Source organism: Podarcis melisellensis, assembly GCF_964234715.1.
Source record: "Podarcis melisellensis genome assembly, chromosome: Z".
Classification (NCBI taxonomy): Eukaryota; Metazoa; Chordata; class Lepidosauria; order Squamata; family Lacertidae; genus Podarcis; species Podarcis melisellensis.
In genome coordinates this window covers 12,497,354-12,518,223 of record NC_138547.1, presented here as the reverse complement: position 1 = coordinate 12,518,223, position 20,870 = coordinate 12,497,354, and the positions used below count along the sequence as shown (strand labels likewise).

The window sequence follows — 20,870 nt, the reverse complement described above, 5'->3', positions numbered from 1 at the left end:
GTTTGTCCTGTTTAGCTCAGTATTATCTACACTTACCATCAGCAGCTCTCCTGGGTTTTAGGCAAGAGACATTATCAGCCTGTCCTGGAGATGTCAAGGATTGAACATGGGACCTTCTGCATGCAAAACAAATGCTTTTCCACTGATCTATGGTCCTTCTCTTAAGACACGGGGCATAGGAAGCCATCCTACAACTCCCACCAGCCCCAGCAAGCAGGGCTCAGAGGTCAGGCATGGTGGGAATTACAGTGCAACTACATGTGGATGGCATTAAACTGGCCAGCCCTGCCATATTCCAAGGTAGCACTGTACTGAGAAGTTCCCTCTGCCTCTGAGAGCTAGCTGATTGATATGTGGTTTTGTTGTTTGTTTTCTTTAAAACATGCAGCTTTTGAAGAAGGAAGAGTCACTGGCCCAGATGGAGCAGGAATTGGGATCCTCCACACAAGAGCTGCAGAGCACTCGAGAGGAGCTGCAGACCTTTCGCACTTTGTCCTCCCGCCAGGCAGCAGAGTTACAGCAACTACGACAGCAGCATGCAGAGCTGGAAGCAGAGAGGTTGGGGAAAGAATGTTCTGCTTAGACCCTCTGGGTGTCTTGTCCTGGACAGGCTTTGTGTGCCTGAAAATTCTTATTTATTTAAAAGCATCTCCTCTTAGCTGCACAAGTTTGGCAATGTGCCCTTTTAGAGAAAACACAAAAACTCAGGGCAGCCAGGGGATAGTAGGTGAAAGACCCATTTGAGGAAAATATGGGTAGTGTTTATTGAGCCATCATGGTGTTATAGTTAGTGTGTTGGACTACAGCCTGGAAAACCAGGGATCAAATCCCCATTTGGCCCTGAAGTTCAGTGAGCCAGTCAGTCAGTCACTCTCAGCCTCACCTACCTCACAGGGTTGTGAGGATAAAGTGGGAAGAAGAAGCATGTGCGCCACCTTGAGCATCTTTGAGGAAAGGCAGAATCTTTATGTGATGATTTTAAGATATGCCAGTGTAAAGGATAATGTTTTCTCCTTGCCCTTCATATATTCTAGACCAGTGCTACCTCAAAAGGACTGGTGCCGGTCCACAAGCCGTTGGCTGCTGGCCAGTGGCAGCCCCATCACAGCCCAGGTTGGATGGGATGCTTCCGGGAGCAAATATGGCACCAGAATCTGGGATGTTGGGAGGGAAAAAATAGCTGGTCCACCACATCAGAGTACTACTCTAGACTACGGACCTTTTGAGTTACCTCTTTACCTTGAAACCCTGTAGAAGAAATATAAACATAAGCTGATGAGTTTGCATTGTTACTGAGCTGTCTTAAGCCTGTTATGTTAATGGCTCACTCTTTGCATCGGTATTGTTTGTTTAATTTTTTTAATCTTTATTTTCAAAACAGTTTAATGAACAATTTTAAAAAAGCATTTCTAAAGTGCTTAATGTTTTAAAGATTTCTAAGCAGTGTACAATAGAAAACCAAACAATATCATCAAAACGATGGGGCTGATGGAAGTTGGCAGGCCCAGGTTTCTCATCCCTGCTCTAAGGGGCAGACCTAAAACCACTGCCATCTCCATAAGACAGGTCATGGGGGCACCATTTCAGAGCAAATGAAATAAAGCTTCCTGTGATGGATATGAAACCATTATCTCAGCTTAGACCTAACACAGAGAATTGAACTTCTTGCTCAGGGAACCTATGGCCATCCAGATATTCTTGGACTTCCCAAATCCTTTGTTCCTGACCACTGGCCCTCTTGGCTGGGCTGATAGAAGTTGGAGTCATAACAATATATGGAGGGCACTGTGTTGGCTATCCCTGATCTCTGGCCTTCAAGTTAAATTTCTCTTCCTCCCTTCATTTCCTCCCCTCACAGGGATGAGCTCATCGATGCAGAGGAGAATGCAGAAAGCAAGATCACAACCTTAGAGCAGCGGAGCCAGGAGCTCCAAGCGTACATTCAGCAACTGTCAGTAGATCTACAAAATGTAAGTGGGAGATTCTCTTCTCTTACCCACATACATCATATGCCTCTCTTGCTAGCAGAGTGTGTAGTTAAAAGCCTTCCTTTTCCCTTCGAATGAATTGAAAGATAGTAGAGAAATTAAATAATATTTTTTATTATTTAATTTGCATTATCATTAGTTCCGGTAGTAGTACTGTTGTTGTTGTTATTATTATTATTATAATATCATTTCTATACCACTTTATATTTTGAAGGGGAAAAAATCTCAAAGCAGTTTACAACATGCACTGGAACTACATTAAAACAAACAATTAAAAACGTAGCAATTAAAACAGTGAAAAGACAGTGAAAAGAATAAAATCACAAGTTCAATTCAGGAGAAGTCTTTCCCAAGCAGGTGTGTCTTCAGGAGCCAGCAGAATGCCAATGCTGCTGGGAGCATCTCCCATTTCAGCAGCAGGGAGGGCACCTACTAAAAACGTTTTTATTTCAGCAAACCTACACTGATACATAAAATGTTGACATGTGTTTTAATATGTTTTTTAGCTTATTGTTAATTTTAATTATCTTTAAAATGTTTTTAAACACTGTTCTTAACTTCATTATTGATATTTTATTGTTTAATTATCTTTGTATACCACTTTGAGGGTTGTTTTCTTTAAGCAATCAAGTGGTTTATAACTTTTATGGGGGGGAATTCAGTAGGTGTCCAACTAAACTCTACTTAGAGTAGGCCTATTGAAATGAATGACTCTAAGTTAGCCGTGTCCTTGAATTTTACTTGGCCCACCCTTGAGTAGGACTAAAGTTGTGTACAACCCATTGAAATTGCTTTTTATTTCAATAACTTTTTTCTTTGTTCTTGGGTTTCTTTGCTTTTTCTTTGCATGGCTGCTCTAATTTTCCCCCCCTCCATATTGTCATTGTTAATCTTCTTGAGCCCCATTTGGTGGAAAAGTGGGAAAACCCAATAACTAATAAAGCATATATTTTAGGCTCAAGTATCTGCCACCAGTTGTGAGAAGCGATTGGAAGCACTGCAGCGAGAACACGACTCTCTGAAACAGGAGTATGAACAGAATAAGCAAAAGGTATGGCCTGGATGTTATCACACTGAGAAAAGGGGTAAGCAGACCCCCAGGGTTTGGACATTTCTGCAATGAAGAAGAGAATGCTATGTGATGATACAGATATTTCAGCAACCAGAAAAACTGGAATTGATGTGCAGAGATTGTGGGGTCAGCAACCTGGTCCCATGGGTGCACAAATCAGTACCTCCTATGGCTACTGTGAAAGGTCTTAGTAAATATGCCCATCAGAAATCCCCATTGCACAAAAGTGAGAGACTGGTTCTTCTCCCTGCTCGGTGCCTGATTGCAAATGCTCAGCCTCTCCTACATTGATGGGTATGCCCGCTTCAATGTGCCCATGTTTATTTAGAATTCATTGCAGAGCAAATGTATGTCTCTCGACAGATGATTGTTGAGGTGGAGGAGAAAAGCCAACTTGTGAGCCACTTGCAGGAGAAAGTGACCATCCTGGAGAAGCACTTTGAAGGGAATCTCTCTGGTGACGAGCATGTCCAGGAGCTGCTCAGGGAGGTAAATGTGGGGTATTTAGAAGGGGTTGCAAGAGTGCTATACTGAGGGCATCAGATCTTTTCATGCAGTCCATTGTTTCATCATCCATGAAGATGTTCTTTAGGTGTTGGCCTTGTTCCTGCCAACATAGCAGTTCGAAAGCATGTCAAAGTGCAAGTAGATAAATAGGTACCGCTCTGGTGGGAAGGTAAACAGCGTTTCCGTACGCTGCTCTGGTTCGCCAGAAGCGGCTTAGTCATGCTGGCCACATGACCCGGAAGCTGTACGCCGGCTCCCTCGGCCAATAAAGCGAGATGAGTGCCGCAACCCCAAAGTTGGTGACGACTGGACCTAATGGTCAGGGCTCCCTTTACCTTTATCTTACCAGCCTTGTGGAAGCTGCTGAGCTTTCACACTTCCAGTAAAATGCTGTTTGTAGAGGCAAGTGGAACTGGCCACAGATGTTGGCAGTGTGGGTTGCTTCTTTGTCTCAGTCAGCTGTGCCCTCCTCTACAGTACTCCCTTCCACCCACTGCTGTCAACCAGTATTCTATTCTTACTGAGCTTGCTCAGTATTCACTGGACCTTTTTGAGGGGTTTGTTTTTCTCCCCATTAGGGGTCCCCCTGCTAAAGATTTTGTTGATGTTCCCCCGAGCCTACTGATACAACTCCCCTTTCACTGAACAAGCAACAACACTCACCACTTGAAAATAATGGAAGGATAATGGAAGGATGGATCTTTTAGATCCTTCCTGCTGCATCATGGGCTAATGATGCTTTCTGGTCAGAGCCTGGCTTTAAGGATTTTGATAGCATGAGCTGAGTTCATTCTGGATGTAGAGATTGGTCTTCTTGCAAATGGGTAACTGAAAGGGTGGGGCTGCCCATTCTGATGGGTCTTAAAACATCAATCAGATGTGAATTCAGCTTAGCAATGTCATTGTCCTCACTTGGTTTAGGTTTGGCATAGCCCTAATTTTTCTCTTGAGTGAGTAGTGAGTATTTACATGCCACCCAGGAAATACTAACTACTGTGAGAAGTTTGGCTGGCATTAGACTAGATTTTTGTTTTATGTCCAAGAGTTGGGAACCTTCAGCTCTCCAGGCGTTTTCTGAACTACAACTCCCATCATCCACAGCCACCGGCTGGGGTTGATGGGCATTATAGTTGACCACTCTGGAGGGCCCAAGGTTCTCTACCACTGTTTTATTTCTTTGCAGTCTTTGCGCCCGCCCTTTAGAAAAGTCAGTACTAAGACAGGCTCTGCCCTCAAGGCTCACAATAAAAAAGAGACTGCACATGAGAAAAAATGAATGGGAAGGTGGAGGAAGCAAACAAGCTCAAGCACAAGTTATTCAGGTTATTCTTCAGCTTACAGCCAGTGTCAATTGAGGTTCTGCTTGTCTTGCCCTTCATAAAGAGTAGACCCTTCCTTGAAGCTTTCCCCACCCACGTCACTCAGAACCAGGGGCAGATCTGGTGACAGCATCAAGGCCACGAAGACAGGACAGTTTCTGCTGCACAGTTCTTCCCTCACATAGCTGCCTACTTGACTTCTAGGAGCACAAGAACCTGCCTCTTTTTGAGTGAGACTGTTGGTCCGTCTGGCTCAGTGCTGTCTACATTGACTGACAGAGGCTTTCCAGGATTTCCAGCAGGAGTATTTCCCAGCCCTAGCTGGAGATACAGTTTGGTATTGAACCTGGGACCTTCTGCAAGGCAGATGCTCTGCCACTAAGCTATGACCCTTTCCCTACTTTTCTGCAGCATTTTCCAATTCTATTACAGTTTTGGCTGCAGACTTTTAATGATGCCATGTAGAAAACTCTTGCTTAATGATTCTCTGTTTCATTTGCATGGTTGCTCTGTACTTTTATTAATTTATTTGCATTTTTGCCTGTTCTTCTTTCCATTGTATTTTGTTGACTGCTTGGAGGGCCACCAAGTTGTGAGACATCAACACATAAAAGCCATGGTAACAATAATATTAGTAGTCATTGAATTTTCTCCCCTTTCTAGAAAAGTGCTTTGGAACAGAGACTGGAGGAGGCCAGGCAGCAGCTTTCAGCTGCACGGACAAGCCATGCAGAGAGTTTAAGTCTTCTGGAGACTCAGGTACACAGGGCAGGATTGCTTTCTGAAGCCTGGGATGGTGCTTAGTGGTTGGTGAATTACAGCCCTAATTACTTTCTGGGGTGGGGGGATTCCTCTTGGCTTGGTCAAGCCAGGTACTCAGTTTGGAGGCGCTCTCTTCTCATGGTTTTCAGGACCATTGCTCTGCCCTGGAACGTGTGATGTAGTAGGAATAGAGTTTCTCTGAGCATGTGCTGAGTGCTTTTCCTTGGCTGCTGAGTATCTGCAACCAACCTTTTATATATTTGGAGGAGATGGTTTTCAGGTCAAGCGGCAGCCTTTCCAGGCCACAGCACCTGTTTAATAAAAATAATAATAAATATTTCTGATCTAGGACTTGGTTTCAGGAGGAAGGTGTGAGTGAAGCACATGTTCAGGAAAGTGCTGTGTGCCCTGGGCTGTACCACTTTGGACTGGTTGAGGGGGCAGGAATCACATTTTGAGCGATCCCTCACATAATCACCCCTAAGAACAGGCTGTAGCTCAACAGGAGTGCATCTACATTGAATTTAGAGGGCCCCCAGTTCAGTCCCCAATATCTCCAGGTAAGGCTGGGAAAGCCCCAGTCCTGAAATCCTTGAGACAGAGGCGTAGCAAGGTCAGATGGTACCCAATGCGGAATTTTTTTTGTCACGCCCTCTCCCCACATTGACAGCTCGAGGTAGACTTGGGAGGCTTGGGAGTCAGTGATGATACCTGGGGCAGTCCACCCCCTTGCCCCTGCCCCCCTGCCTACACCCCTGACTGTAAGGCTCATTGGACGCAGTTGGACTTACTTCTGAGTGAACATATAGGATGGCGCTTGCAAGCTGACCCAAGGGACGTGTTCCTGTAGATCACTCACATCAAGTAAAATGGATGTCTAAGGAACTTACTCCTGAGTAAGGAGTCAACCTTGAAAGCAGCCCAGCTGCCATCCCCAAATCATCCCCCGCCCCCGGCATTCCCCACAAAATTCAGAAATTGAGGGCTTCCACTGAATTGGGTTGGGCCAATTCTGGACCTGAGAGGGTGCAGCCCCAAGTGTGCTTACTCGGAAGTATCCAGCTCGGCTAGCAAGCGTCCTCGCAGTGGGATCCTAGGCATGTTTCCTTCCTCACTGAGCATGGCGAGGGTTACTCCCTAGCAAGGCTGCTTGCAGCCACATTCCATATCTTAAGTACACTTGAAACCCTCATGCTAAAACAAGAAATCAGGACTTCGAACCAGACGAGATTACTCAAAAGTTGTTGTTGTTGTTGTTATTATTGGCCTGAACGCAATGGGATTTCCTTCCTTGGAAAGAGGCTTGGGGTTGTGGTTGTGGTCATTTGAATGGGACTTGCCCCTAAGAAGGGTTTGAGTATGGGAGAAGGCGGGTTACTTGTGATTAAGCCCTTAGTATGACTACTTATGGCCTGAGCCCAAGAGTGTTTATTCTGAAGTAAACCCTGTGTGGATTGGGACTGTCTCCCACATAAATTGGCTGGAAATGGAAGCCATAGGCTGCAATCCACTCAGATCAATGGTGGTAGGAGAACCGAGGCTCATTCGGGACCAGCGAGTTGGGGACAGGAGACTGTAGGGAAGCTGTTGTAGATATTATCATTATTATTATTTGTAGAAAGTATTGCTTCTTTTCTGCTCTTTTCGCGCTGCCTGCTCACTCCTGTTTGGAGCAGCCACCTTCTGCCCGAGCTGCTGCCTGGAACCCCACCAGCTGAAAGTAATTACTGGCCGGTTGGCACCTTGAGTAGCAGACAGAGAAGGCAGCAGTAGTGGCAGCTGTCAATGTCAAGAAATGCCTTCCCGTCCCAAGGATTATCTAGGACTAGGGACGGATGGATGCTCAGTTTCTCAAAGTGAGCGCTTTCCTTTTTTAATGAAACAGACCAGGAGACCCCAGTGAGACGGAGCTGCGTGCTGCCTTCACCCCAGTTCATCCCGCCATCTCACCCCACCCCTCACCCCGTGCAGCTGCCTGGTGCCATTCATAGCTTCATGCTGAGGACTCCCACACGCGGGAGAAAACTACTTATCCAATAGCAAGCCAGCCCACCCCTGCCGCTGTATTCCATTTTGAGCCCTTTTGCTCGTGGCTTACCAGACGTGGGGGCGCCTCCACCCCTCTTCTCGTCCTGCAGTCAGTCACTGGAGGAAGCAAAGGGAGTGTTCCCCCTCTCTCGCACACGCCTCCTCTCGCTCCTTCCCTTCTGGGAGATGCTGTAGCTTCACGCTCATTCACCCAGCTGCGCCGAGAGGAGCCTTTCTGGTGCCATTTCCCGCGTGTGCGCATCTACTCGCAAGGTCCTGGTGCCAAACGGGGTGACATTCGGCACCCTCCGCCTGCCCACAACTCCCAAGCCTACAGCAAGTGGCAAAGCAGCAGCAAAGCACCCCCGCTTTGCCGCTAGCTTTAGGCTTGGGAGCCATGGGGGGGGGCACTGAATGTTGCCCCCTTCAGGATGGTACCCGGGGTGGTCCGCCTGCCCCCGCGCCCCTTTGCAACACCACTGCCTTGAGAACTGCTGCAGTCAGTGCAGATAATGCTGCAGTTGGTAGACTTAGCTTGTTTATTTTCAAGGGAAACCTTTATTTTCAAGGGAAAGGCCTTAGCTTTGTGGTAGAGTACCTGCCTTGCATGCTGAAGGTCGCAGGTGGTTCAATCCCCATCATCCTCCAGGTAGGGCAGGAAGAAACACTCTTCCTGAAACCCTGGAGGGCCTATCAGGGTAGATGGTACTTAACTAGATGGACCAATGGTCTGATTCTGTATAGGGCACTTCCCATCTCTCTTCTTCTTTTTCTCCTTCTTCTTCTCCTCCTCCTTCTTCATATACCGCCCTATACCTGCAGGTCTTAGGGCGGTTTACAAAATAAAAGCAGAATATAAAACCACAAAATATGTAATCAAAATAAAAACAACAATCCAATAAGACCCCCAACACTTTTTAAAAGGGCGTATGATGTCAATCAAATCAACCAAAGGCCTGGTTTAAAAGGAACGTTGTTGCCTAGTGCCTAAAGGTGTATAATGAAGGCATCAGGCATTTATTTTTATATCTATCTCTATATCTCTACGTAATTTTAAACTGGATTTTGTGGTTTTATGGGGGTGAGGGGAGAGGGCTGTTTAGGTCATAATAAACATTACTTCACTTGCTTCAAAATGTGGCCCCTCTGGATTTGGGGTCCCCGCCTGCTTGTGCTGCTGAGTGAGGGCTTGGACCTCCACCCCAAAGTCCCACTGTAGCAGCACTGCTGGCCCTATATTCTGTTGTGGTCCTTGGTGGAGGGAGGGAGACCCACAACATTCAAGCGTGGGCTCCTTCATGGTACAGCCAGTGAAAGCTGCACCCTGCAGTTCTCCTGGCTTTGAGTCATTGGTCCTGTCTGTTGCCTCCTAGATTAACAAACTGAACTGCCAGTTGGCTGAAAGGCAGGTGTGCCTAAACATAAGAGAGGAGCTTGTGCAGAGCCTCCAGGAAAGTAGTTCACCACAGGTAGGGGCCATCACGTCAGCTGGTCTATATCTCTTTCCTCTTCCCCAAATTGGGAGGCAGGCTGGCTGGGGTGGTGTGTGCATAGAATCATAGAATTGTAGAGTCAGAAGGGATCCAGATGGTCATCTACTCCAACCTCTTGCAAAGCAAGTATATCAACCAAAGCATCCATGACAAATGACTGTCCATCCTTTGCTTTAAAACCTCCAAGGAAGAAGAATCCACCACTTTCCAAAGGAGTTCGTTCTACTGCTGAACAGCTCCTACTGTCAGAAAGTTCTTCCTGATGTTTAGTTGGAAACTCCTTTATTGAATCCATTGGTTCAGATCCTACATTCCAGAGCAGGAGAAAACAAGTTTGCTCTGTCTTCCATGTGACAGCCCTTTAGATATTTGAAGATGTCTATCATATCACCTCTCAGGTCTCCTCTTAGCCAGGCTAAATATACCCAACTTCCTCAACCATTCCTCATAAGGCTTGGTTTCCAAACCTCTGATCATCTTGGTCACCCTCCTCTACACATGTTCCAGTTTGTCAATATCCTTCTTAAATTATGGTACACAGAAACTGGACACAGCACTTCAGGTGTGGTCTGACCCAGACAAAATAGAGCGGTACTATGACTTCCCTTGACCTAGACACTATACTTCTGTTGATGCAGCCTAGAATAGCATTAGCTTTTTTTCCTGCTGCATCTCACTGTTGACTCAAGTTGAGCTTGTGCTCCGATAAGACCCTTAGGGCTTTTCACACATACTTCTAGTAAGCCAGGTGTCCCCCTTATTTTTTTATTTAAAGATTTTCTTGCTTTATAAAAGTACATGCATTCTCTCTTTTTTTCAGGTTGTACAAGTGAGACATTTGTGTTGAGTACAGTATAAGGTTGGGGAGGGAGAGAGGAGGGCTGGGGTGGTGATGCTTATATTTTGTATAGTGTATGTGTGTGGTTTTGTTTCAGTGTCAACTGGGTAGGTTCTCTTTCTATTTGTTTATTACATTTCCTTGGTAGTGAGTGGTATTGGGGGGAAGGGTGTGGTTGGTTGTCTGTGGTTATCTGCAGTGGGGTTTGTTTGCATTTATGGGGAGGGGAGGGTTTGTTGGGTCAGATGAGCCAGATTGATTCATATGCTATCAGTGGATTTTTATCGTTGTCTCATTGGGCTGTGTATGTGATAAAGGGGAGCTATACTGGGGTGAAGGTGCCCTCATCTATTTGTTCCCGTGTCGGTTTCAGTTTATTGGATAGCATTTCTAGTAAGGCCGTTTCCCATACAATTTGATACTATTGGCCCATGTTTACTCCTGACAGGTCCCTCCAGTGTCTGGCTATGAGGCTTCTGGCTGCTGAGAGTAGGTGGTTTATAAGTTCTGCATAATGTGAGTGGACATTATGATCTTGGAAGATGTTCAGTAGGGCCAGTTTTGGGGTGAGTTCTAATACCTTTTTAGTTATTTTGCATATCTCTTGTAGGACTGCTGTCCAGAAGGGTTGGATTTTAGGGCATTCCCACCACATGTGGAGGTATGTGCCTGTGGAGGTGCAGCTTCTTCAGCATCTTGGTGAGGTTCCTGGGTGTATCAGCACTAGTTTCCATGGTGTTAAGTACCACCTGTAGGTGAGTTTCAGAGTGAGTTCCCTTCTTTTGGCTGATATGGACTTAAAGGGAGGTTTAGACCACATTCTAGTCCATTGGGTGAGGTTAATTTCATAGTCTATGTTGAGCTCCCATTGTTCTTTGATTGCGTCAAGAGGGGTTGTGGGATTTTGGACCAGTATTTTGTATATTGTGGATACCATCCCTTTGCCATGTCCCTTTGCTATTGGGAGAAGGTTTTCGAAGGTGGTCAAGGGCCTAGTGGCTGCTTATTTAACTACTGGGTTGTTTAAGAGGGCATGTATTTGGTGATGTGTTAGCCAAGGTATTTGGGTGTCTCCTAGTTTGTCTTGTATTTCTTGTGTTGGTATGGGTTTGTTGTTTTTGTAGAAGTCTTTTAAACAGTGTAGGCCTTGGGCTTGCCAAGTTTTTATCTGGATGTTTTGTGTTGCATGTTGGAATAGTAGGTTAGTGCGGATGGGGATAATCTGCCTAGTTTGTTTTAGAGAAATGGGTATGCTGTTGCAAGGATGTTTTTGATTGAGTCTCTCTCCAAGTGAACCCATTTTTTTTGTCTTGTCTTCTAGAATATGCAGGATTATGTGGCATACATGGTTGGCGATGTAATTTGATTCTGTATTGGGGATTCCCCATCCTCCTCTTGAGGAGGGGAGGTGCAGGTATTTGGGGCTTATTCTTGGCTATTTGTGTGAGAAAATAAACAAGTGTAGTTTTTTCTGTCACTTCTGAAGCTGGGTTGGGGGAATCTAGATTGGGAGGGTTTGGAATAAATAGGTTAGTTTTGGGAAGGTGATCATTTTGATCAGGGGTAGGCAACCTAAGACCCGGGGGCCGGATGTGGCCCAATCGCCTTCTCAATCCGGCCCATGGACGGTCCGGGAATCAGCGTATTTTTACATGAGTAAAATGCGTCCTTTTATTTAAAATTCATCTCTGGGTTATTTGTGGGTCCTGCCTGGTGTTTTAACATGAATAGATAGTGTGCTTTTATTTAAAATGCATCTCTGGATTATTTGTGAGGCATAGGAATTTGTTTTGTTTTGTTTTTCAAAATATAGTCCGGCCCACCACATGGTCTGAGGGACGGTAGACCGGCCCACGGCTGAAAAAGGTTACTGACCCCTGATTTTGATCATTGCTATTTTGTCTGAGAGGGTGAAACTGGTGTTGTTCCATTTCCTCAATTCTCTGTTGATTTGTTGCCACAGCTGCTTATAATTGTAGAGGTATAGTTTGTTGAGGTCTTTGGTTATTTGAACCCCTAGGTACCTGAATTTGATGCAGCAGAATTTTATCTTTGTAATGTTGGTGAATTCCTTTTGGGTATGCGGGTGGGAGGTGGTAGTGTTGAAGCACATAGCCTCAGATTTTGCAAAGTTTACTTGTAGGGCCAACACCATTGTGTTGAGTTCTTTGCTTAGGATGGTTGCTTTGTTTATGGGGTCTGGTGTTATGACCATCAGGTCGTCTGCTAAGAGCCTTAGTTTGTAGGTTTTACCTTTTATTTCCATACCCTTGGTATCTGGGGCTGCTCGCAGTAGGATTGCTAGGGTTTCCAGGACCAGGATGAATAGGAAGGGAGACAGTGGGTGTCCTTCTTTAGTGCCTCTTCAGATTGCTATAGTATTGGAGTCCATATTGTTAATTCTGCATTTTGCTGAGGTTTGGGAGTATATTTGTTTGAGGGTTTGTAGGAAGTTGGTGCTAAATTTCATGTTAGTTAATACTGCTAATAGCTATTTCCATTCTAAGCAATCAAAGGCTTTAGGGATGTCTAGGGACATGTCTAGGGATGTCAGTAGGAGTTTGATCGTTTTGCTGTGTTCTATCAGATTCATTCTATTTTGAGGCTATCTTTGAGTGGTTTTGGGATAGAGACTTTTCGAAGAGGTCCGGGTTTTGGGGATGGGGGCTCCTTTTATGATTTCGCTAAATGTTGGTGGCTGTGTGCTGTGTTGTGTCAGTTGTTACAATGAGGCGAAAGGGGAAGCCCCATTGGTACTTGATTCCTGCTTGTTTGGATACATGGTTGTAGGTTTTTTCTTCGGTTTAGGGTCTCTTGCGATATATCCTGAAAGGCCAGGATGGGGTCTTCTCCATATCAGAGAATGGTTGTGTTTCTGAAGTTATTCCATATTTCTTCTTTCTTTTTGTAGCAGGTAAAGCACACAATGATGTCTCATGGAGGGGTGTTGGCTTTCGGCATGGGTCTTAGAGCGCTGTGTGCCCTTTCCAGATCATCTACTTTGAGATTCAGGTTTGGGATTGTGGGTTTTAGCCAGCGTACAATGAGATTGGCCGGTTTTTTGTCCTTCATTTTCTCTGGGTAATTGCAGAAGTGGCTATTGCAGCGTCTACTGCAATCTTCAAAGGCTTCTAGTTTAATTCTCGCTTCCATGCTTTCTTTTTCTTGGCAGCAATCCGTATCAGCTAATTTATTTTTCAGACATGTGTTTTCCTTTCAGAATTGCTCTACAGTACTTGTTTGAGTTGCATCTGGTTTTCCTTTTCTAGAGTGGAGATGGTGCCAGTGGGGGTCTCCACTTTAGAGGTCAGGTCGCTGATTATTGTCTTCAGGGGAGTAACTGTGTTCTTCAACAGTTCTGCTAGATTCTGTTCCATTTCCCTCAGGTCTCTCTTGTTGTTGGGCAGTTGTCATCATGGGGGGGATGTTGAGACTTCCTTGTCATTCGGCATCTCCTTGGTTAGTGCCATCTTGATTGTCTTGGTGGCCTTCGTCTGGGATGTGCGCTGTGTTCTGTTGAAGTGGGGGGATGTTGTGGTTCGGTGTTTTGGTGGTAGTGGTTGTTGGCTGATGTGGAATTATAGAGATGTACAGGCGTTGTTGATTGGTGGCTTTCTTCTCTGGTTGTTGCGATGGGCACCCCAGTCTCCCCCTCCCCCTGATTGTGGTGGTAGTGGTGGCGCAGGGACCAGCCAGGCAGCATAGTTGGTGCTGGTGGCCCTCAAGAGCTCCGTGCGGCCTTGGCGCTTGCCATCTTGTCTCGACAGAAGTCCCAGGTGTCTCCCGTCTTATACTTGTGCATCTGGGGTTATTCCTGCCTAAGTGCAGAAGCTTCCACTTGCACTTATCGAAATTCATTTTGTTAGTTTGGTCCCAGTTCTCCAATCTGTTAAAGTCACTTCGAATCCTATCTTCTGTGGCATTAGCTACCCCTCACAGTTTAGTGTGACATGCAGATTTGATGAGCATCCCCTCAATTCCTTCATCCAAGTCATTTATAAAGACACTGAACAACAATAATAGGTCCAGGACAGAACACTGCAGCACCCCACTTGTCACTTTTTTCCAGGGTGTTGAAGAACCATTAGGGAACACCCATTGGGTTCAGTAATTTGTTTATGAGTTTGAGGTGTCAGAAACCCAAGGAAAGAATTATTTATTTTATTTATTTACTTCCTTAATATCCCACCTTTTCTCCAAGGAGCTCAAGGTGGCGTACATGATTCTCCCCCTCCTTGTTTCATCTCCATAAGAACCCTGTGAGGTAGATTATTTTGAGAGGCAGTGTCTGGCTGAAGATGACCTAGCAAGCTTCATGGCCATGTGAGGATTTGAACCCTAGTCTCACAGGTCCTAGCCCAACACTCTACCTGCTACACCACATTGGCTTTCAAAGAAGGTTCTCTGTGGGTTTTTTTGTAGGTGAAAGATCTAGAACAGGCACTACAGCTTGCTAACGAGACAGCAGCAAAAAGCAAAGAAGAGATGGAGGAGAGAGAGCTGCAGATCCAAAAGCTGGTGAGTTTAGGGTGGCCTAGTTTTGGGCAGAGCTTTTCAGGATGTGAGGGGGAAGGAAAATACTTACAATAGCCCAATGTTCCTACTTGACTTGAGAGCTTCAGTAGAGACACGTGAGCAAGGCATGCCTGGAGTCACTATAATGTATCCCTAGGCAACTCCAGGATCTTGTTCCCCCTATATGCCCACCCACCCACTCTGATCTGTGGAACTGGAACTGTTAGCGGCACCACATGATCTGCATTTGCAGGAAAACGATCTTGTAGTGTGGCAGTGCCCACACTTTTGAACTCCCTGCCCACTGATGTCAGACAGGTGCCTTCAATCAAATCTTTTTGACACCTGCTTAAAACCGTTTTGTCAAGGCAAACCTATCCTAGACATGTTGATATGTGTTTTAATCTGCTTTTTAGCTTATTACTGATTTTGATTGTCTTTTGAAGGTTTTAATTCCCCCGGCCTGATGATTTCATTGTTTTATTCTTATTGTAAATTGCTTTGAGCATTGCTTTTTTACAGTCAAATGCTATAAATTTTGTGAAATAATAAATAAATTACCAGGACCCCCATCAGATGTCTGCCCTAGATTCCCCTTTTAGATTATTTTCACCAGCACTTTCATATTCCACCATGCCCAGAGTGATGCATTGTGGGAAATGAAAATGGCACCTCCTGGATTGCAATGCTGCTGCTGCTGCTGCTACTACTGCCTCCCAGTTTGTAAATGCTCCAGGCCCACTCATGTAAGAAGAGGCCCATCAGAGGGTTGAGGTTTTTTGTTTTGTTTTTGCCATTCTTGCATCCTGTTTGAGTTGCAGAGAAAGGCATTGTGAGTTTTTCAGTTTGCTTGTTTTTCCTAAGATCCTAGCCCTGAAGAATATAGGGGAGAATCCGGAAGTGTTTTGCAGGCTTTTCTCATCCCAAGTTTTCTAGGAGAATGGCTTTCTATTTATTTCTCAAGCCTCACAATAACATTCCCCTCACCCAGGGAACCTGTGGCCCTCCATATTTTAAATCACAAATCCCATCATTCCTGACTATTGGCTGTGCCGGCCCATGACTGATGAGTGTTAGGAGCCTGACAACATCTGGAGAACCACAGGCTTCACACCCCTTCCCTCCATTCCTCACTCTCTGCCTTATTGGTTCTGACCAAAACAATTTACAGATCTAAAAACAGACCTGGAAATAATTTCAGAATCAAGCATGTGAATGGGATTAACATGCCAATTGAATTAACATATATAGATATATGTTAAGACATATTCATATAATTTTATTTCATCACACTTTCCTCTGCTTAACCTGTTCTGAGCACATGCAGAGTTGATGGAGTTTCAATACTAGATTCTTCCCCCACCCCACCCCACTCTCTCACTCTGTCCTTTCTTAGCAGCAAACAGATCAGCAGCTGGAGAGAATCCAAGCACAGGAAGGCCTCTACGCTGTGCAGCACCAGTGCACAGAGCAAGTTGGGAGGCTGCTGGAGCAGATGGCAACCCTGGAAGCTGCCCAGAAGACAGAAAGGATGGCTGCACATCAGGCGATGGTGAGTCCTGCTCTCCTTTTCAGAGCAACTGTCCACCTTCTCTAGCCACTTCTGTTCTTTTCTTTAATAAGATTTTATTAAAGCTTTTCATAATACAGTACAATAAAAAAAACAGAAAGAGACAGAGAAAGAAAGAAAGATGCAAATCCATCTTTCAAAAGTAAATCTTAACCCTTGTCTCACACAAAAAGGGGCGGACCCTCACCTAGGAGCTTCCTTTTCTTCTCCCAACCTCCCTCCCTGGGAGATGTTCCTTTCCCTGCCTCACACACTGGGTCCATCAGCTTCATGTGTGTACAGTAGAGGACATTAAAAAAAACACAACAACCCAGAAGCAAGAGGAAAGGAAAGAAAAAGAAACAGAAACAGGAATATAAAAATAACAAAAGAATGAAAAAGGTTTTTTTAAAAAAGGAAAGAAAGAGAAATAAAAAGTGCTTCCAATTCTCCATCTGTATCTCTCTCTCTCTCTCTCTCTATATATATATATCAAAATATTCCAAGTATTCATTCTAGGTTGGTACCCAGCTGTTTCTCCTCCTGCTAGGCGATATTTTCCGAGTCTGGATCAACAGTAGTCTTCCTCCAGTCCAGCATAACTTTACCTCCAGTGTTGACAAAGAATAAATCTTTGATCTTTATTCCTACATCAGTCCAATGTTTTGTTCTGTTTTTCATTTAGAGCCAACTGGAAAAAGAAAACGAAGAACTGAAAGGCAGATGCGAAGACTTGGAAAGCGCCTTAAGGAAGCAAGAATCTGAATTGGAAAGGCTAAAGGTATCTGTGCTCTTAACAGTCACATCCATCCAGCATGTTGGAAACTGGTATTCTGCCTTTTTTGGGTTAAGCAAAAGCTATGCTGCTAGTGCAGCAGAGAAGAGAGGGGCCCCGAACCTAAACGTGGTAGCTTTGACAGCCAGATCAGTGCAACTTGCAGGTGTTTTAATGGGTTTTGTTTTGCAAATGTTGCTAGCAGATTGTTTCAAAGGCTGTGGGCCGGCATCCTTATAAACCTGGGGTGGGGAGTGGGGAGCTGTAGAGCATGGGTCTGAAAGCTGAATGCAGCCCTCAGTCTTCTCTGTCTAGCCCTCAGGGCTGACCCCAGGCCTCACTCCTCACTGCCCCACTTTGCCCCCTTTCAAATATTATTGCTGTGTAAGTGAGGGGGTTTTGTTTGTTGATATAGCAGCTCAGGAGTAAAGGGTTAACTTCCCTCTCCCCAGCAGCATTGCCTATCGATACCAGTTTCTTGGAAAAACTAAAATTCTTTTTTCAAGCATTTGAAGGGATGAGGGGGAGAATGAGGTGTGTGTTTGTGTTTTAAGTGTGGCTACACCTACTGGTGACTTTGGCCCTGCCTACCACTGGCATGCAGCCCTCAGAGGGTGGGCAAAAGGTAATGTGACCTTGAAGGTCAGAATAGTAGTCCACCTTGAACTGAAATGTCTTCTTTCTGTTTCTGTCGTCTTCCTTTGATTAAAATGGACTTTGATTGCATCCAGTTACTTAGAGCAGGCCCATTGAAATTGATGGACGGGTGGCGCTGTAGTCTAAACCACTGAGCCTCTTGGGCTTGCCAATCGGAAGGTCTTGCAGTTCGAATCTGTGTGACGGAGCTCCTGTTCCTCTTTCCCTGTTTCTGCCAACCTAGCAATTTGAAAGCTTACCGGTGCAGGTAGATAAATAGGTACCGCTGCGGTGGGAAGGTAAACAGTGTTTCCATGCACTCTGGCACTCGTCATGGTGTTCTGTGCACCAGTAGCGGTAAAGTCATACTGGCCACATGACCTGGAAAGCTGTCTGTGGACAAATGCCGGCTTCCTCGGCCTGAAAGGCAAAATGAGTGCCACACCCCAGTCACCTTTGACTGGACTTAACTGTCAAGGGGTCATTTACCTTTACCTTTTTTTGAGTATAACTTGGCTGGATACAACTCTTTGCCTTCCCTTTGTTTGGGATTTGGTAGTTTGCCAAGGTAAAGTAGGCTAGAATTGTGGTTGGGAAGATGGCCTTTTCCACACTACAGTGCATGGGTTTAGGGAGTTTACTCTCATTCTGAGTCCTCCATTCTCTAACCCCAGGATTCTTACTGCTTTGCAGGCAGAATTGAGCAGTAGCGCTGAAACCTCCCAAGCCCTGGAGGAGACGCGAGGGCAAAAGGAGCATCAACTGCAGCAGGAGGTGGGCTCACCCCTTTGGCACCCACTGTGGGTGTAGCTGGCTTTGTCTTCAGGATTGGCCATGGTGGGAGGATGCACCTGAGCCATTCATTGTGTTGGTATTGACAGGTCAAATCAGAGCCAATGCAAATAAATTAGTTCTGGCCCACCATGAATGACTGCAAATCAGACAGTGATAGGGGACCATTTTGGAGATGGGCAGGTGGTCTCCATAATAGCTGATGCCTCTGTCTTGACTTTACTGCCTGGGTAAAAGCTGTCTGTCATAACTTACCGTATTTTTCGTCCCATAGGACGCACCTAGTTTTTTGGGGGGGAAATAAAGGGAAATCTGTCACACTTCTTCACGGAGGCTCTGGAGCCTTTTTAGCCTTTGATCCTTCTTCACCTGTTACATATTCCTCTAGCTCCAGCAGGGTGCTGGGTGCTATAGAAATTAAGTCTGGAAATGGTGGATTCTTAACCCGCAGATTTAGGAGGATACAGAAGAGGTTTGGAGGTCCAGGAAAGTTAATCAGGATTAATCAAGACAAAGAGGATTTTGAGGAGAAACAGTTTAGAGAGGGGGAAAGGTGTTCCAGGTATTTGGGGATGGAGGACAGTGTAAGGGGAAGAGAGACTTGAGTGAGCTTGTGAGAGGAGTGGGGGGGGGGACAGAAGAACAACCTGCTGGATCAGGCCAGTAGCCCTTCTGGTCCAGTATCCTCTTCCCTTAGTGGCCAACAGATGCCTATGGGAAATCCACAAGCAGGACCTCCCCCCCTCTTGTGGCTTCCAGCAACTGGTATTCAGGGGCGTTACTCCCTCTGGCTGTAGAGTCAGAGCACAGCCATCAGGGCCAGTAGTTAGCCCTCTCCACAGGTGTCCTGTGTTGCTTGCATCTCACCCTTGAAAGTGTGAACAGCCATTTGTCAAAAAGCATCATGTGGTGAGGTGAGGTCAGGGGAGGAGGGAAAGTTAGCTGTTTTAGATCTGAAAGCAAAGACAGGAAATAGCCACGAAAGCTCATTGTGCAAATGTTTCAGCCAGCCTGGTGCCCTCCAGATGTTTTGGACCACAACTTCCATCAGCTCAGCCAGCACATTGGCATTGAGGTCTAGAACATCAGGAGGGCCCCAGGTTGGCAAGGGCTGACATTTGTCCAGTGTCGTAATAGGTAGCATATGTTGTCTGGACACTTCTGCTTGTACATGCTGTTACACCAGATTTAGCACAAAAAGGACACCATCTTTGGCTGCCATCTTCCTTTTCTGATATATAGCACTCCAGCTTCTAGTGTAAAATAGCCCTCGAGTGGGTCCAGTCTTACAGTGATGTTGGATTATAATAAACATTCATTTTGGAATGTCTGAAAAGCAAGGGCTGGAAGCAACATCATACCTGTCGATGGCCTTTCTTTTTCCCCCTGGTGGCTTAGCTTGTGGATCTGACTGTGCTGTTGAATGAGAAGGACCTGCTGATTGCAGAGAAAGCAGAGGCACTTCTGAAAGGGGAGGAAGACCTGAAGAACCTAAGGCAAGGTAAGACCCAGCAAAGCTTCATTTACTAGTAGCAAGGAGGGTGATGTGGCTCTCCAAGTTCTGTTGGACTCCCAGCTGTCGTCAGCAGCTGCCAGTAGCTCAGGATGAATTGTAGTTCAATGGCATCCTGAGCACCACAGGTTAGAACAGTGGTCCAGAGTGGATGGAATCCATGGAATGACTGGATCAAGTTCATCAGTTTTGTTGAATTAATTAAACTAAATAGGTTTACTTGCATTTTAAATAAATGTGCAATTAATTGTTACTGTTTTGAATTTTATTATGTTGGAATGGCAGACTAGGACCTGGGAGGCTCAGGATCAAACCCGCATTTGGCCACGAATCTTTTGCTGGGTGATGTTGAGCTAGTCGTTTCCTCTCTCAGCCTAGCCTACCTTGCAGGGCTGTTGTGAAGATAAAATTGGGGGAATAGACTGAATGCTTCTTGGACTGAATGCTTCTTGGACTGAATGCTTCTTGGACTGAATGCTTCTTGTTTAATGACTGCATCCCACCCAGTGTGGTGTAGTGGTTAAGAGCAGTAGGGAACTGGGTTCGCGTCTCCGCTCCTCCACATGCAGCTGCTGGGTGACCTTGGGCCAGTCACACTTCTTTGAAGTCTCTCAGTCTCACTCACTTCACAGAGTGTTTGTTGTGGGGGAGGAAGGGAAAGGAGAATGCTAGCCGCTTTGAGACTCCTTCGGGTAGTGATAAAGCGGGATATCAAATCCAAACTCTTCTTCTTCTTCTCTCTTCCCTGCCTCTAAACTGGTTTCCCTTTCCTTCTAGACCACGATGCACTTCTGCTGCAGATGGACCAGTTGAAGTCCAACCTTGAGTTGTGCCAGCACCAGGCCATGGAGACAGAAGCTGCGGCAGAGAAACGGATGAGTGCTTTGCAAGAGCAGCTACAGTTCCAGCAGGAGCGCTTCTTAGCCAGCGAGAAGCAAGTAAGCAGCTTCCCCTCCCTGGGCAGGGCAAGCCCTTAGCCTTTCTAAAAGCAGCACTGTGGCTTCTCCTCTGGAATGTTCCTCTCTTCAGTGCTGGAACACTGCAGCAGTGGGGAACCTCCAGACCATGCACATCCCCATTTAG

The 20,870-nt window shown here is 45.7% G+C and overlaps 1 protein-coding gene across 8 annotated transcripts in view; it reads left to right on the top strand.

The window, feature by feature from the left end:
- Positions 1 to 20,870, top strand: part of GOLGA1 (golgin A1) — a 37,635-nt gene that overhangs the window by 10,720 nt on the left and 6,045 nt on the right. For 3 of the 8 annotated variants that reach the window (XM_081896403.1, XM_081896404.1, XM_081896410.1), the window contains 12 exons: positions 389 to 558; positions 1,859 to 1,970; positions 2,944 to 3,039; positions 3,424 to 3,549; positions 5,550 to 5,645; positions 9,050 to 9,145; positions 14,430 to 14,525; positions 15,919 to 16,074; positions 16,757 to 16,852; positions 18,176 to 18,256; positions 19,673 to 19,775; positions 20,565 to 20,725. In XM_081896403.1, coding sequence (XP_081752529.1) covers positions 389 to 558; positions 1,859 to 1,970; positions 2,944 to 3,039; positions 3,424 to 3,549; positions 5,550 to 5,645; positions 9,050 to 9,145; positions 14,430 to 14,525; positions 15,919 to 16,074; positions 16,757 to 16,852; positions 18,176 to 18,256; positions 19,673 to 19,775; positions 20,565 to 20,725 — 1,389 coding nt within the window. The remainder of the gene's footprint in view (positions 1 to 388; positions 559 to 1,858; positions 1,971 to 2,943; positions 3,040 to 3,423; positions 3,550 to 5,549; positions 5,646 to 9,049; positions 9,146 to 14,429; positions 14,526 to 15,918; positions 16,075 to 16,756; positions 16,853 to 18,175; positions 18,257 to 19,672; positions 19,776 to 20,564; positions 20,726 to 20,870) is intronic. The other 5 variants (XM_081896405.1, XM_081896407.1, XM_081896406.1 and 2 more) reach the window with 5 other exon arrangements.